Source organism: Apus apus, chromosome 1 (genome assembly GCF_020740795.1).
Source record: "Apus apus isolate bApuApu2 chromosome 1, bApuApu2.pri.cur, whole genome shotgun sequence".
NCBI classification, from domain to species: domain Eukaryota; kingdom Metazoa; phylum Chordata; class Aves; order Apodiformes; family Apodidae; genus Apus; species Apus apus.
The window spans coordinates 122,494,234-122,506,591 of NC_067282.1; the positions used below are offsets into that span (position 1 = coordinate 122,494,234).

Consider the following 12,358-nt stretch of genomic DNA (forward strand, 5'->3'; position numbering starts at 1 on the left):
CACATCACTGAGAAAGTGAGATGATTTTTATCTTTCACGAAATTCACTGATCATTTAGAATTTTTAAGATCTTTCATTTACTGCTAACACTAACTGAATCCAAAGTCCCACAGAACAAATGCTCCAGAACCCCACTACTTTCTTGTCCTATCAGCTCCAACCTGGATTATCTTTAAACTACCCACAAGTAAATGGCAACAGTTGGTTTGAAAGATCAAGAAGACAAATACTCAAACGAAGTGATAAAATATGACACACTCTACAGCACTGTTGATTCATTCCTGCCTCAGATGTGTTTCCGAAATACCAGGAGAGTACATTAATCAAAAGTTGTGTTCTCTAAAATATTTTATTTCTGTTATAAAACTGACAATCTATTTAAGAAGTTTTTACTGCTTAAATGCTTTTTTAAATCATGTTGAATTCTTCATAAGAAATGTTTTCTTCAGTGTTTATACTTTCTTTCATCACTTTGAGGGAGAGAACTGTGTTGGTACCCTTCCCTAAATTCACTTTCTCTGAAGTCCTTCAAAGATATGGTCTTCAATACTGTCCATCCACACCATTTAAAAAATATAATTATCAGGATCCAGGGCCTCCAAATTACTTTTATATATTTTATTTTGTATTTGAGTTTTCATTTTTGAGCCTTTGAGTCATGTATGCTTTGTGTCACAAATTCTCAAGCTTTCATGATAAGCCTTTTTAGCTTTTGAGTGAAAGCTAAGATTTTCACTTACTTTATAATCACAGTAGTTATGGCACTATTAAAAAATCAGAATATTGCAAGATGTAAAATGAAATCACAAAGTTAGGAAACACTCAGTTTCTCAACATTTTTTCTCATTGCTCCTTCTTTTATTGGAGCTTTATTATTAACTGCAACAGAAACAAGGGCAGGACTTAGGCCATGGATTGCACTTCTCGTTTCAAGAACTTGAGGGAAGACAAAAAGCCATCCATGCTTTCTCACCTGCACACAATCCCACAGCATTCCTCAAGCGTCCACGCTTTTCCTAGCAGTTTCTGTAAGGGAAGAAGAAATGTAAGAGGAAAAACAGGTGGCATGAGAAAAATTGCAATTAAAAAAAAGAGGAGACGTTGCTTTTCCCTCCTGACTACTGAAAGGTTGTGCTCTGTTAATGGACCAGTGGCCACTGATGACAATGCAGCCAGAATCAGGAGCTGGCTAAAGGCAGAATCAAGAGCTTTACAACATTGGTAAAGCACGGTGAAGAGGTCAGGCTATGAGAAGGAGCTGGCTCTGGAACCAAAGGCAATATGACCAAGTCGGCATGCTTCTGTTTCCACGCCAATGCCGTCCCACTGAAGGGACTAATTAACCTGGAAGGAGGTTAAGTATAGTATCAACTGTGCTGCCTCCACCCCAACCATTATACCAAGTTAAGAACATACAGAAGCTCACAGGCAACACCACGAAGAGCTGATGGCTCGCACCCGCGGGTCCTTTGGCACAAAGCAGTTTCCCTTCATTACTGCCTCACATAACACGCTATACACATCTTGAAGCCTCAAAACAGGAGGCTCTGGGTGTCTGATGATGGCACCCCTCGCAGACAGGGCAGGAGGGGGGCTCACACCCCGTGCCCGTACAGGCACACTGCATCCACTGCCACGACGAGGGCCACGGCTGTGCCCCCAGCCCAGCTTGCTCCCCTGCCCCAGCGGCTTTCCCCCGGGCACGGCTCCCAGGTCGGGCCAAGGGGCAGACCCCCCGCCCCGCGGTCATCCCCTCACCCTGACGACAAGCCGGAGCCAGCTTGCCGGGCATCCCCCGCAGGGCCACCAAAGCTCCCCAGCGCCCCAGCTCGGGGGGGTCAGGGCCGGGTCTGGCGGGGCGGGGCAGCCACCGCCCCCCGCTGCCGCCGCCGCTCAGCCCCGCCGGCCGCAGCCTCCCTGCTCGGGCTGCCTGCCGGCACAGACGGCGCTGCCCTCCCTTCCCTCCCCTCCCCTCCCGGCTGGCGGGCAGGCGGCAGGGCGGGCGGCGGCGTGCGGGGACGGCGGGGAGGGAGGGAGGGAGGGGAGGCAAGCGGCCGGGCTCCGGCGGGGGGCGGCTTCCTCCGGGGCTCGGCGGCGTCCGGCTGCGGGGGTTGGACCCCGCGGGCCGAGCAGAGGTGTTGGGTGGGGGATTTATATTTTTATTTGGGGGGGTGGGGGGGTGGGGTGGTGGGGGACGACGACGGGGACTGTCGCCTCCGCCTCTTCCTCAGCGAGCGGCAGCCGGGGCAGCCGGATCGCGGCGGCGGCGGCTGCTGCGGGGAGGGAGCGCGGAGCGGAGGGATGTGGGGCTTTGGGGGAGGCAGGATCTTCGGGATCTTCTCTGCTCCCGTGCTGGTGGCCGTGGTCTGCTGCGCCCAGAGGTAGGAGCCAGCGTGCCCTGGCAAGCGGGGCGGGATGCATTTCGCCAGGGGAACGAGCTGATGCGCTTCGCCCCCGGGCCTCCCGCACCCCGTGTCCTCTGCCTCCCCCGTCTCAACACACACCCCACACCCCTCCCCCGTCTCTCTCGCCCCCACAGTGTGAACGATCCCGGCAACATGTCTTTCGTGAAAGAAACTGTGGATAAATTGTTGAAGGGCTACGACATCCGTCTGCGGCCGGATTTCGGAGGTGAGTCGCCCTGTCCGGGCTCCCTGCATGGAGACCCCCCTCCCCCGCCCCCCTCCCCACCGCTCCCTGACGGCGGAGCCCCCCGAGTCCCCGCTGCCGGGTCGCGGGTGACGGTCTCCTCTGCCCGCAGGTCCGCCCGTCTGCGTCGGGATGAACATAGACATCGCCAGCATCGACATGGTTTCCGAAGTCAACATGGTGAGTAGCGGGTGGGCCCGGCCGGCCAGGGAGGCTGCCGCCCGGCGGGTCACGGCCGCCCCTTCCCCGTCCCTCTCGCCCCTCTCGGCGGTGCCTGGGCGGGCAGCAGCCGAGCCGAGCGGGCCGCCGAGCGCTGCCCTCGCCGCCTGAAAACTTTATTTCCCCGGAGACGCGCTTTTCCCCCCTCTTCCCCTCTTTTCCCTCTCGCTGCCGGTGTGCGTGGCCCGGCCGAGCTCGGGTTGTGCCGGACACCCTCTCCTCGTCCTCCCTCCTCCCCGTTCTCCCCTGGCCCGGAGCTCCCGGGGCGGGCGGCGGGATGCGGGGCTGTCGGCGGCGGTGGATGAGGCTCCCGGGGCGGGCAGCGGTGGCCAAGGGCCGCGGCGGTCGGTATCTCCCCGCTTCTTGCGCTGTTCGGGCTTCCCAGCTGGTCGGTGGGTAGGCTCTGACATGTGCGAGTGTGTTTTAATTGCCGCTGAGCAGCTAGGGCAGGCGCGGTCACGTACGGACTTGGAAGGGATGGTGATTTTGCTTCGCAAGACGGGACTGCTGAGGGGGGCTGTGGGGTTTGGTGGGGAAGAGGCAGGTGTTCAGTGTGTTTCTGCCGTTCTGTCCCCCCGGCTCTGTGCAGTTTGCGAGTTTGAAGTTGGAAGGTAAAATCGTTGTTGGCGCGTTCTGATCCTAAACCTGACGTGGCTTTTTCATGGCTTTGTGCAAACTCCTCGTTCCCCCCTGTATCTCAGATTTTTTCCTTTTGCGAACCCGAGGTAAAACGACCAACGTACTCTGCAATGCTGTGGTTACATGTATGGCATTAGAGATAATTCTGCATGTTTGGAAGCCTGGGTCTCTTCTAGTAAATGTGATTATTACACCAGCACTAGCCCTCCATCAATGCACTGTTGCAGTGTTACAAGCTGGCGTAGCTTGGCTTTACACGTGATCTGTGTGTTTTCATTAATCCTGCCCCTTCTAAGGGCATTCTGAGACAGAAACTTTTTGTTACTTTCGATCTTTTAAAAAATGGTATAAGAGAGATAGTTACTTGTCCGCAGTTAAAAGTGCCACCAACATCTGCCTTTCTGCTCATTCAGGAGGGAAAGATGGGAGAGCTCTTACAAGAGTTTATTTTAGGCTTCCTGCAAATTCAGGTAGCTGATGAGACACCTTGTATACTCCACAGGCTTTTCTGTACCTGTAGGATTGCTTCTCAAAAAAATGGAAGCTTGTCTTTGAAGAGTAATTGGGAAGTCTGACTTCACTATCCAAACTTCCCCACCTTCGGTTATGCTCCAGACTTAGGGAAGCACTACATGATGCATTAAATTAATATATAACACTTGCTGTATGTGAAGTGCCACACAGGCGATAAATGTCAGTGAGACTGAAAAGAAGATGAGGATGTGTTTGGGGCTTTTTGTGCCTTCTTTTTTTCCCCAGCTGTGGGAAAGCCTGTTAGGTTTAAATAACAACTTGTCCAACCCTCTGTAACAGGAGGGTAAGGAAAAGTAAGTAATTACACTGGTGGCTCTGCTGCTAGACTGAGTAATTACATCTTAAATGAGACAGGAGCTCCTGCAGAGGATGGGTGCCATCCCTTTTTCCCAGACATTGAGCCAGCATACCGATTCCTTAAGTTTCTAGCTGCCCCACAAGTCAGTGCCCACTGTTTCCCAGTAGTTGCCAGAGCTCTAAAGAAGTAAAGAGGGTTTTTCTGTGCTCTCTGAAGGGGCCACGTAAAGTCTGAAAAATACCAATACAGATTTTACAACAGAATCAAATAGGTGTTTCTGAGGGGAGCTGCTAAGGTACTATTGTTGCAAAAACTATTGATTTACTTATAGAAAAATGATCAGGAAGGGATTCTGGTTGGTTAATACCTTACTACATACAACTGGACTTTCAGATGAGCTTGTCTCTTCTCCCTTTAAAAGAAGACATATTTCACTGAGCATGGCTATATTTAAGTACTGCCTGTAGTGATTACTTCCACTTATTTTAGGTAACTTTGTACTGATCTTCAAGTATTCTTGAGCAAATATCAAGAAATTATAAATAAGGAAGAACAGAGGAGCTTTTCAAGATTACTGAAGTATACATTCTAAGATAGCAATTTGGAGGGGAAAAAAAAAAGTCAGGTTAGTTTGAAGACCTGAGGCATAGCTGTTGGATTTAATACTGGTTACCAGCTGCACTTTTAATCTTTGACATATTCTTTCATTTAATTCCAAGCAGATATTGTGAGCATTGACCTTTAGCCTCATCAGTTATTGAAATGTCTTAAAATAATTTTTCGCTATGAACTGTGGTAGTATGGACATTAATTCCTTTGATTTAAATCTAGACATCGGTGTAACCTTTTATAAATTAGCTTGTTAAAATTCAACTCTATATTAAAAATAAAATAACCAGAGAATTAACATTCTTCAATTTTAGGAATATAAATAAAAAGTTATTATGGCAAGTGTTATCCTGCCTTTGAGGCAGTCTGTAATGTAGCTTTCAGTGATACGAGGACAATTCTTTGTAACAAGAATTACAGCTTGTATCATATCCTTTTCTTAACCACGCTGTAGATTTATATATAATATTTTCCTCTATCAGTCTTCAGTTACCAGGATTTCCAGCATTTAAAAATTTTGTTTGTGTATTTTAGTATTTCTGTTGAAAATAATTAAAAATCCTTTGCTCTCCACACATCCAGTCTACCTGTAGCTACTTTTAAGAATAGATTTATTGAATAGAAATGTGCAATTTCCTCAGATTACATGGAAAAGTTAACACATTTCTTTACTTTTGAAGCTGAAATGTGAAGCTGGATCATGAGGACTGATGCAAGCATCAGGGCTGCACAGCACCTAATTGTTCTACCAAAAAGTTTTAAATAAGCAGTTTCTATTTGATCTCACAACATCTTGAAAATACTGAGTAGCATCAATATTTTTACTCTGCTATACTATTTACATCCTACTGAAAATACAAAACATTTTTGAAGAACAAATAATATGCTTGAATATTTATAGTTTGGGTTATATACATGGTAGCAAGAATGAATTGATGAAATTTAATGTAAGAACTGTGTTGTTCAAGGAAGGGCTTCAGTTTGTTAGTGACCTGCACATAGACATAAGTGTGTCTCCATGCGTGCTTTACTTCCCTGCTTTGCCTGTGCATGCTTTCCCATTATTATTTGCCTATTTCACAAATTATACCTGTAATTGGATACTTAACCACCTACCTATTTTTGTGCATACCTCCAATAATTGCATTTAAAACTACTGAACATGCCCATGGAATTAATGTAGGTCTGCAAACAAAATAGTAACAATAACAGACATAATACTGAGAAAACACTGTAAGTCATTTTACAGATAAAGATTACTGTTGTCAGATTTCAGGAATATAGCTTCATAATTTATCATTTTACATTATTTGGGTTGATTGTGTTTTGTACATTTTGTGTATTAGAGGTATGTTTTGCTTAGATGATGTGAATTGAAAACTAAATAGTTCTCGTGATTTTTACTAGTCTATTTTCCATCAGACAGTATCCAAAATTTGTGGATTTTTATAATCTGTTTCCTGTTCAACATTTGGTCTGTGAATCAACTGAGTTAGTTCCAGGCATAAAATTCTCAAGCATCCAAATACTCCGGTAGCTTTTTATCCCTAGGAAGTTAAATAATAAAAAATTGAGTCTCCAAATAACCCCCTCTTTAAACTCATTATTATAGTTGAAAGACTTAAGGTGCTGTGCTTTCATTTTACCATCATTTCAGGAAGTGTTTTGTAGTTTATGGGAGGCAAAGCTATAAACTGGATAGAGAAAACAAGGGGATGGGTGCAAAAATGAACCTTTCTCCTTAGAGGCAACGTTTTGCAGAGGATAGCATGATCTCTTGTAAGAAAGGAAAGTTGTGCTGCTGTTCTCTGAAGTGCTGGCTGCGTTGTCTGTGTGTATACAGGGGACTTTGGAGTTGTTCATTCAGGGTTTTTCAAAAGCTCTGATTTCTATAAAATTAAATCACCAAAGCCAGGAGGCGTCATTGGCTATATAGTCGTCCTGCTGTTTTGGGAATACTGTACTAGGGGAAATTAGTTTGACATTAACTCAGACCACAGAACTTGCAAGTTGTTTCTGAAAAAGATGTAATGTGTTCTATGCTAACGCTGTTATTTTTGCATATGTTCCATTATAAAACTGCATGTATGTATATGGACTTCATCGGGTGCCTGCTGATTTTCAAAGTCATTTTTGTATCTTTCTGGCAAACCGTGTTTTAGTGGCTCCTTTAAGGTTAACTAAAGGGCAAATACTCTGCTTTCCTTGGATAATGGTGCCTAAACTTTTAGGTGAATTAATTAATATGCCACCTTAAGTACTGAAGGGTAGAACCGTCATACTTCTGCTGATGAGAGTTGTCATGCCTTACTTTACATGTCAAAAAAACTGAGTGGGATTCCATTCATGTAAGTTGAGATGTATACAATTAGATGTCTACATGTGAGCTGGATTGCTGTGATCTGCAGTTGGAGTTAATGGGGAATCGAGAACAGGATGTGGTTGCTTAGGCAAAGGTCTCTACTGTCATTTTGGTTTCATGGTATCGTACTTACTCACCCAATTTTGAGTCCAGGTTGGTGCAGATCTCTTTCAAGTCCTCTGCCATGACTGTGTGCTCTGTGCACGTGTGTTAGCCCGGACATCAGCGCATGAAGTTTAAACAACGGAGTCTTACTCTTGTCAATACAGGTGATGAGAGTCCGGAGAGCTATTTATCTTAAAATAAAGACCATACCTCAATAGTGCTTTTTAGTTATTTTGTGTGTCTCAAGGTATCCTGTTTGGACTCTAGATGCTTCTCCAGAAGGGCAGGAGACTCCCATAGGTCCTGTGCTGTGCCTGCCATTCACGTGCAGGTGTTTTATATAATCCAGGGCATCCAAAATAGTGCTTAGTTTGGGTGAATGTGTTGTTCTCTAGGTGTCCAGCCAAAGTGTATCCTCCAGCCTCCTTCTGGACTCAGGAGAAGGAGACAGGCACTGAATTTGTAACAGATACCTTAGACATATGTTCGGTTTTGGTTTGGTTTTTTTTTAAGATGGAAGGGTTCATCTTTCTGGGAGGTGTCTGTCTTTCCTGAATGGCTATGGAGAGAGCCAAAGCAACTTTGTTAGTCTTTTTGTGGCTGGAGCTAGACAGGGTGAAATCTAACCCGTGTTTCCTATCAGAAATGTATCTTACATTTCCTGCCTTAAGTTGCTACTTTGCAAACAAAATCTCACCTCATGCAAGAAATGGTAACTGAGTTGTGACATATTTTGCTTTGAAGATTCAGATGGAGAAATTAAAGGAGTTGTACTAATAGAGTGATTACAGAATCATTTTTATTGCAAACACAAGTTTTCTGGCTAGAAGATTCATGTGTGCAGTGCTTATAACTTGATCACAAATTACAAGGGTATAAAATAGAATCTATAGCCTTGTATACTGATTTTTGCTTTTATGTATTTTTTAATGTAGTGTACATAAGGAGACTAGTGGATCATACCAAATAGATATGGCAGGTAGACCATATAGTTTGGTGTATATATGCATATATTTATTATATAATATTTTATATTTTTAATATATTTATGTATATATTTATATATGTGCTTGATAGATAATATAGGGGGGTGGAAAAAAGAAGAATAAGAAAGAAATACAGTCCAAGCAAGGAGGCATCTCCTGAAACCAGCACAGCCTTGCAAAGGGTTGTCTCACTGTGCTGGTGATGAGCCAGTAGCCATCCACTTGGAGACAGCAGCAATGGGTACTGCTCCTGGAGGACAGTTTATCTTAGCAGCTTACCAGCCCTCTAGTTGCCAGCTGGTGACAAGAACATCCTTCCTTCTAATTCCCTGCTCTTGGCCCCATCCATTTTTCTTCCCCAGGACAGTACCTGTGAACTCCCCCAGCCTGCCTCACTTTTTCTTCAGTCCTGCCATGTTTCATAGTTGCTGTTGACAGAGAGAAGTGCTTGTAGCAGACAGTGTGATAAGAGAATGACTCTTGTTTGGCCCAGGGAATTGATGACAGGCTTCTGCTTATCCACAGAGGGAAGTTGCTACTGTGAAGGGAAAGAAATACCTGCTTATGCAGAGAAAAGGAGGTAGATGATGTTGCTGGGAGGTGACAGTAGGCTTTTTAAAAGCCAGCTCCAGCTGCCAACATTGAATCGTCCTGACTTTGATGATGAAATAGAAACAATCTGTGATGACATCAATCTGGAATAATTTCAAACATTTCAGGGAACAAAAAGGGAATTTGATGTTTATAAATTAGAGGAATGTCCCTAAATAAAGTAGGGGTAAGCACAAAGTGCTGCATTTTGTAAGGAAGGAAGAATCTGGTATTTAAATTGAGAAAGAATTGGCTAAGCAGCAGGACAGAAAAAAAGAGTGTGGAGGTTTTACTGGACTTGAGTATAAAGCAACTGAAAAAATTAATCCAAGTCACAAGTGCAGTACAACTGAAAAAAACATCCACATCTCACATCTGAAACATCCACATCTCACGTCTGAAAAACACGTCTACATCATATATAAGTGTCATTCATGAGACACAGGGAGTTCTCTGTCTACCTGTAGTGAAGCCTGAGCAAGAATGCTGTGTCCAGTGTTTTTGCACTAGCTTTCAGGGAGATGGATACAAACAGGAGGTGTAAGGAAGTGAAACTAATGTTTCTAATTAAAATAATTAGAAAACAGGGCATATGTGGCAATGTTGAAGTAAATGGGTTTGTTTAGGAGTGAGATACAGGATGGAGAGAGGCCATCAATTTCCCAATATGTAGGAAGCTGGTGGTGAGAGTAGGATGATGAGTGGCTCTTCAGAACCAATTAAAGTAAGACCTGAAGAAATTAATTGATTTCAGATTAGTTTTCAGCTAACTACATTTGTTGTAGGATCTCCTTTGTTGCAGGTTTTCAAGAAGACTAGAAAAACATCTCTTGCCTCTGGACTGGGCTAGCTGATTCTTGATCTTTTCCAGCACTGTATTTATGTGAATCTGTGCTCTGATTTAATTATAATTTCTGTCAGTGCTCCCCTGAATTGTCCACACAAGCACACCTTTGTGTGGTTTCAGATGCCCTTGCTGGTCTTGTGTGGATGCTGCAGAAGATCAGGAGTCTCCTATAGGTCATTAGTTATAAATGCCATTGTCATAAGGACATGCCATGACATCTAATATGTCATTAGTCACTAATGCTGTGTGTGTATCTTCGTGTTCTCAGTATAGTTGCATTGATTACAATAGGTATTGCATGGGTGTCCTTTCAAAAATACTGGTAATACAAGAAAAGAGTTGTAAAGTACAAGGTCAGTCCTTGTGTGCATATAACCATCAGTAAATTTTTACTTCTGTTGACAGCCTTTCATCATGCCTAAGTAATGAAGAAGTACATTAAATTACACAGGAGTGGAAAACTCACAGAAACTTTATGGATTTATGCCTACTGTATGCATAGCAATTTTCCCCATTCCTTTGAAGACTGAAGGAAAGAAATGAAAGAGTCATTTTTATATGAAGATTTTTATCCACCCACTGAGTGCTTATTAAGATGATTTTATATCTGTAGGCATACAGAAAGCTTAGCAATTTGATAAAGGTGTGACAGACAATGTCATGCTTGGCAGAGGACAATGTGCAAATGCAGGAACATCCATGACACATCTGACAAAATGTCTACCCAGCCAAGTGTCCTGGCTCTGATACGGGCCCGTAGTGTTGCTTAGGGAAGCATAAAATAAACACGTGTTGATATTTCTCTAGTGGACTGTGTTTATATTTCTGTAATGTACTCTTGCAACCTCCCATGATTTGGGACTTGAGACTTCCTGAGAAAGTACTTTTTGTTTAGGTGTCACCAGAGCATTTGGATCATTTAGTAACAATACACTTTCCCCCCACAATTTTCATTTTAATAAAGATTTGGTTGTATAAATAATTTAAACTCTGGTAATATAAAGTGTAATTCATCAATACTGAAGGATAATGAAAGTGCAAGAGGTTGAGTAATACTGAGCTACCATTAGGGGTTTTAGCTTATCCAGGGCAACCTTTTTTTTTCTCCCACATGACACGGAGTGATAAAAAATAGCTGTAAGAAGAATAATTTCAAAAGGAGGGTTTATTTAATATTTGTAATTTAATTTGATAGTTCCTTATAACTACAGATGTTGCAAGGAAAAAATCTCCAAGTCTAGGCATGTCTAATTCATTATTCACTATTACAGATTTGAACCAATAATTTTGGCAAAATAATTTGTTCTCTCAGCAGTTAGGAACCGGTTACAGGTTGCTGTGATAATGTAACTTGCAATATGAATGTAATATTGCATACAGCAGAGAGGGAAGGTGAAACAGCTGTGCTGGGAGGTCTGCAGTTACACGGGATAATTGGCAGTTCAATAGCAGTTAATGACTTTTTTCTTCATACTAATATGAATGTTGAATTTTCATTAGTTCATGGGTATATCTCCATGGCACAATACAGCACTTTGCAGAGATGCCAGAGGTACCTCTGGTGCTGCTAGTACAGTTTCTGGAAGCTGGGAAGTTAAGCCAGTACAAAGCTCTGTACAGGATGTTTTTATCAATGGCAGTTAGGTTCTTGATTATGGCTTGTTTCACAAGCTTCTAATAGGTTATCCAGCATAGGAGCAGCATCCAGCCAGAGCTGATCATCAGAGCTCCATTCAACATAGAGAAGCACTTCCATAAGACATTATTTCTTGTTCTAAGGCAGCTATTTAAGAAAGTAAGGATGACTGGCCCTCCAGAAGTGTCTGTCTGGACATGCTAACAGGGTAATGGGACAGAGAAGACAATGAGAGGAGCTGACTGTCCTGGGACAGATGCTCAGTTCTTAGTTAATGTTGGTATGAATTCCACCTGTTGTAACTCCTTAACCTGCCTTTTCAAAGGTAAGTAGGAGGTTGTGCTGAACTGGTACACAGTTGATTTTTGGCAGCACTAAGTAATACTACCCGGGAGGTTAATGCCTGTAAAATTCTGTATACAGTTTGAACTATGGAGGGTTTTTCAGGTAGACTTTGAGTCCTGAATCAAAATACATGTAGGACAGACAAGATAATGTTTAAAAGCAAGCTCAAATCCATGTGATTAAAAATAACTCATCCCATCCTCTTTTAACTGAGATGTAAGATAGCCCACTATCATACTCTGCTGGTGTGTTTACCTTAAAGTTACTTGAAAGGAAGAGCTTCTTTCCCTTGAGTCACACATGGCTAGATCCTGATCACAAGGGATATTTTAACATCTCTTGTCACGAGCCAACAGTTTCCCACAGTCTCCTATTCAGGTGGTTACTTATCTATCATAGGCTTAGCACTTGAGCTCATTGCTTAGTTATAACCTCAAACCTTGAGGTGTAATCCAAGTCATAAGCCACATCAGCTTGCTTGGGCAGGACCTTCAACTCTTTGAGACTGGGCTGGTGCAGAACCGATTTGCTGAGGACT

At 43.5% G+C, this 12,358-nt stretch overlaps 1 protein-coding gene across 1 annotated transcript in view; it reads left to right on the plus strand.

Annotated features, from left to right (window-relative positions):
- The first annotated feature begins 2,235 nt into the window (after positions 1-2,235).
- GABRB3 (gamma-aminobutyric acid type A receptor subunit beta3) overlaps positions 2,236-12,358 on the plus strand; it is a 109,309-nt gene continuing 99,186 nt past the window's right edge. The window contains exons 1-3 of the mRNA XM_051608619.1: positions 2,236-2,381; positions 2,540-2,631; positions 2,762-2,829. Coding sequence (XP_051464579.1) covers positions 2,302-2,381; positions 2,540-2,631; positions 2,762-2,829 — 240 coding nt within the window. The 5' untranslated portion in view covers positions 2,236-2,301. The remainder of the gene's footprint in view (positions 2,382-2,539; positions 2,632-2,761; positions 2,830-12,358) is intronic.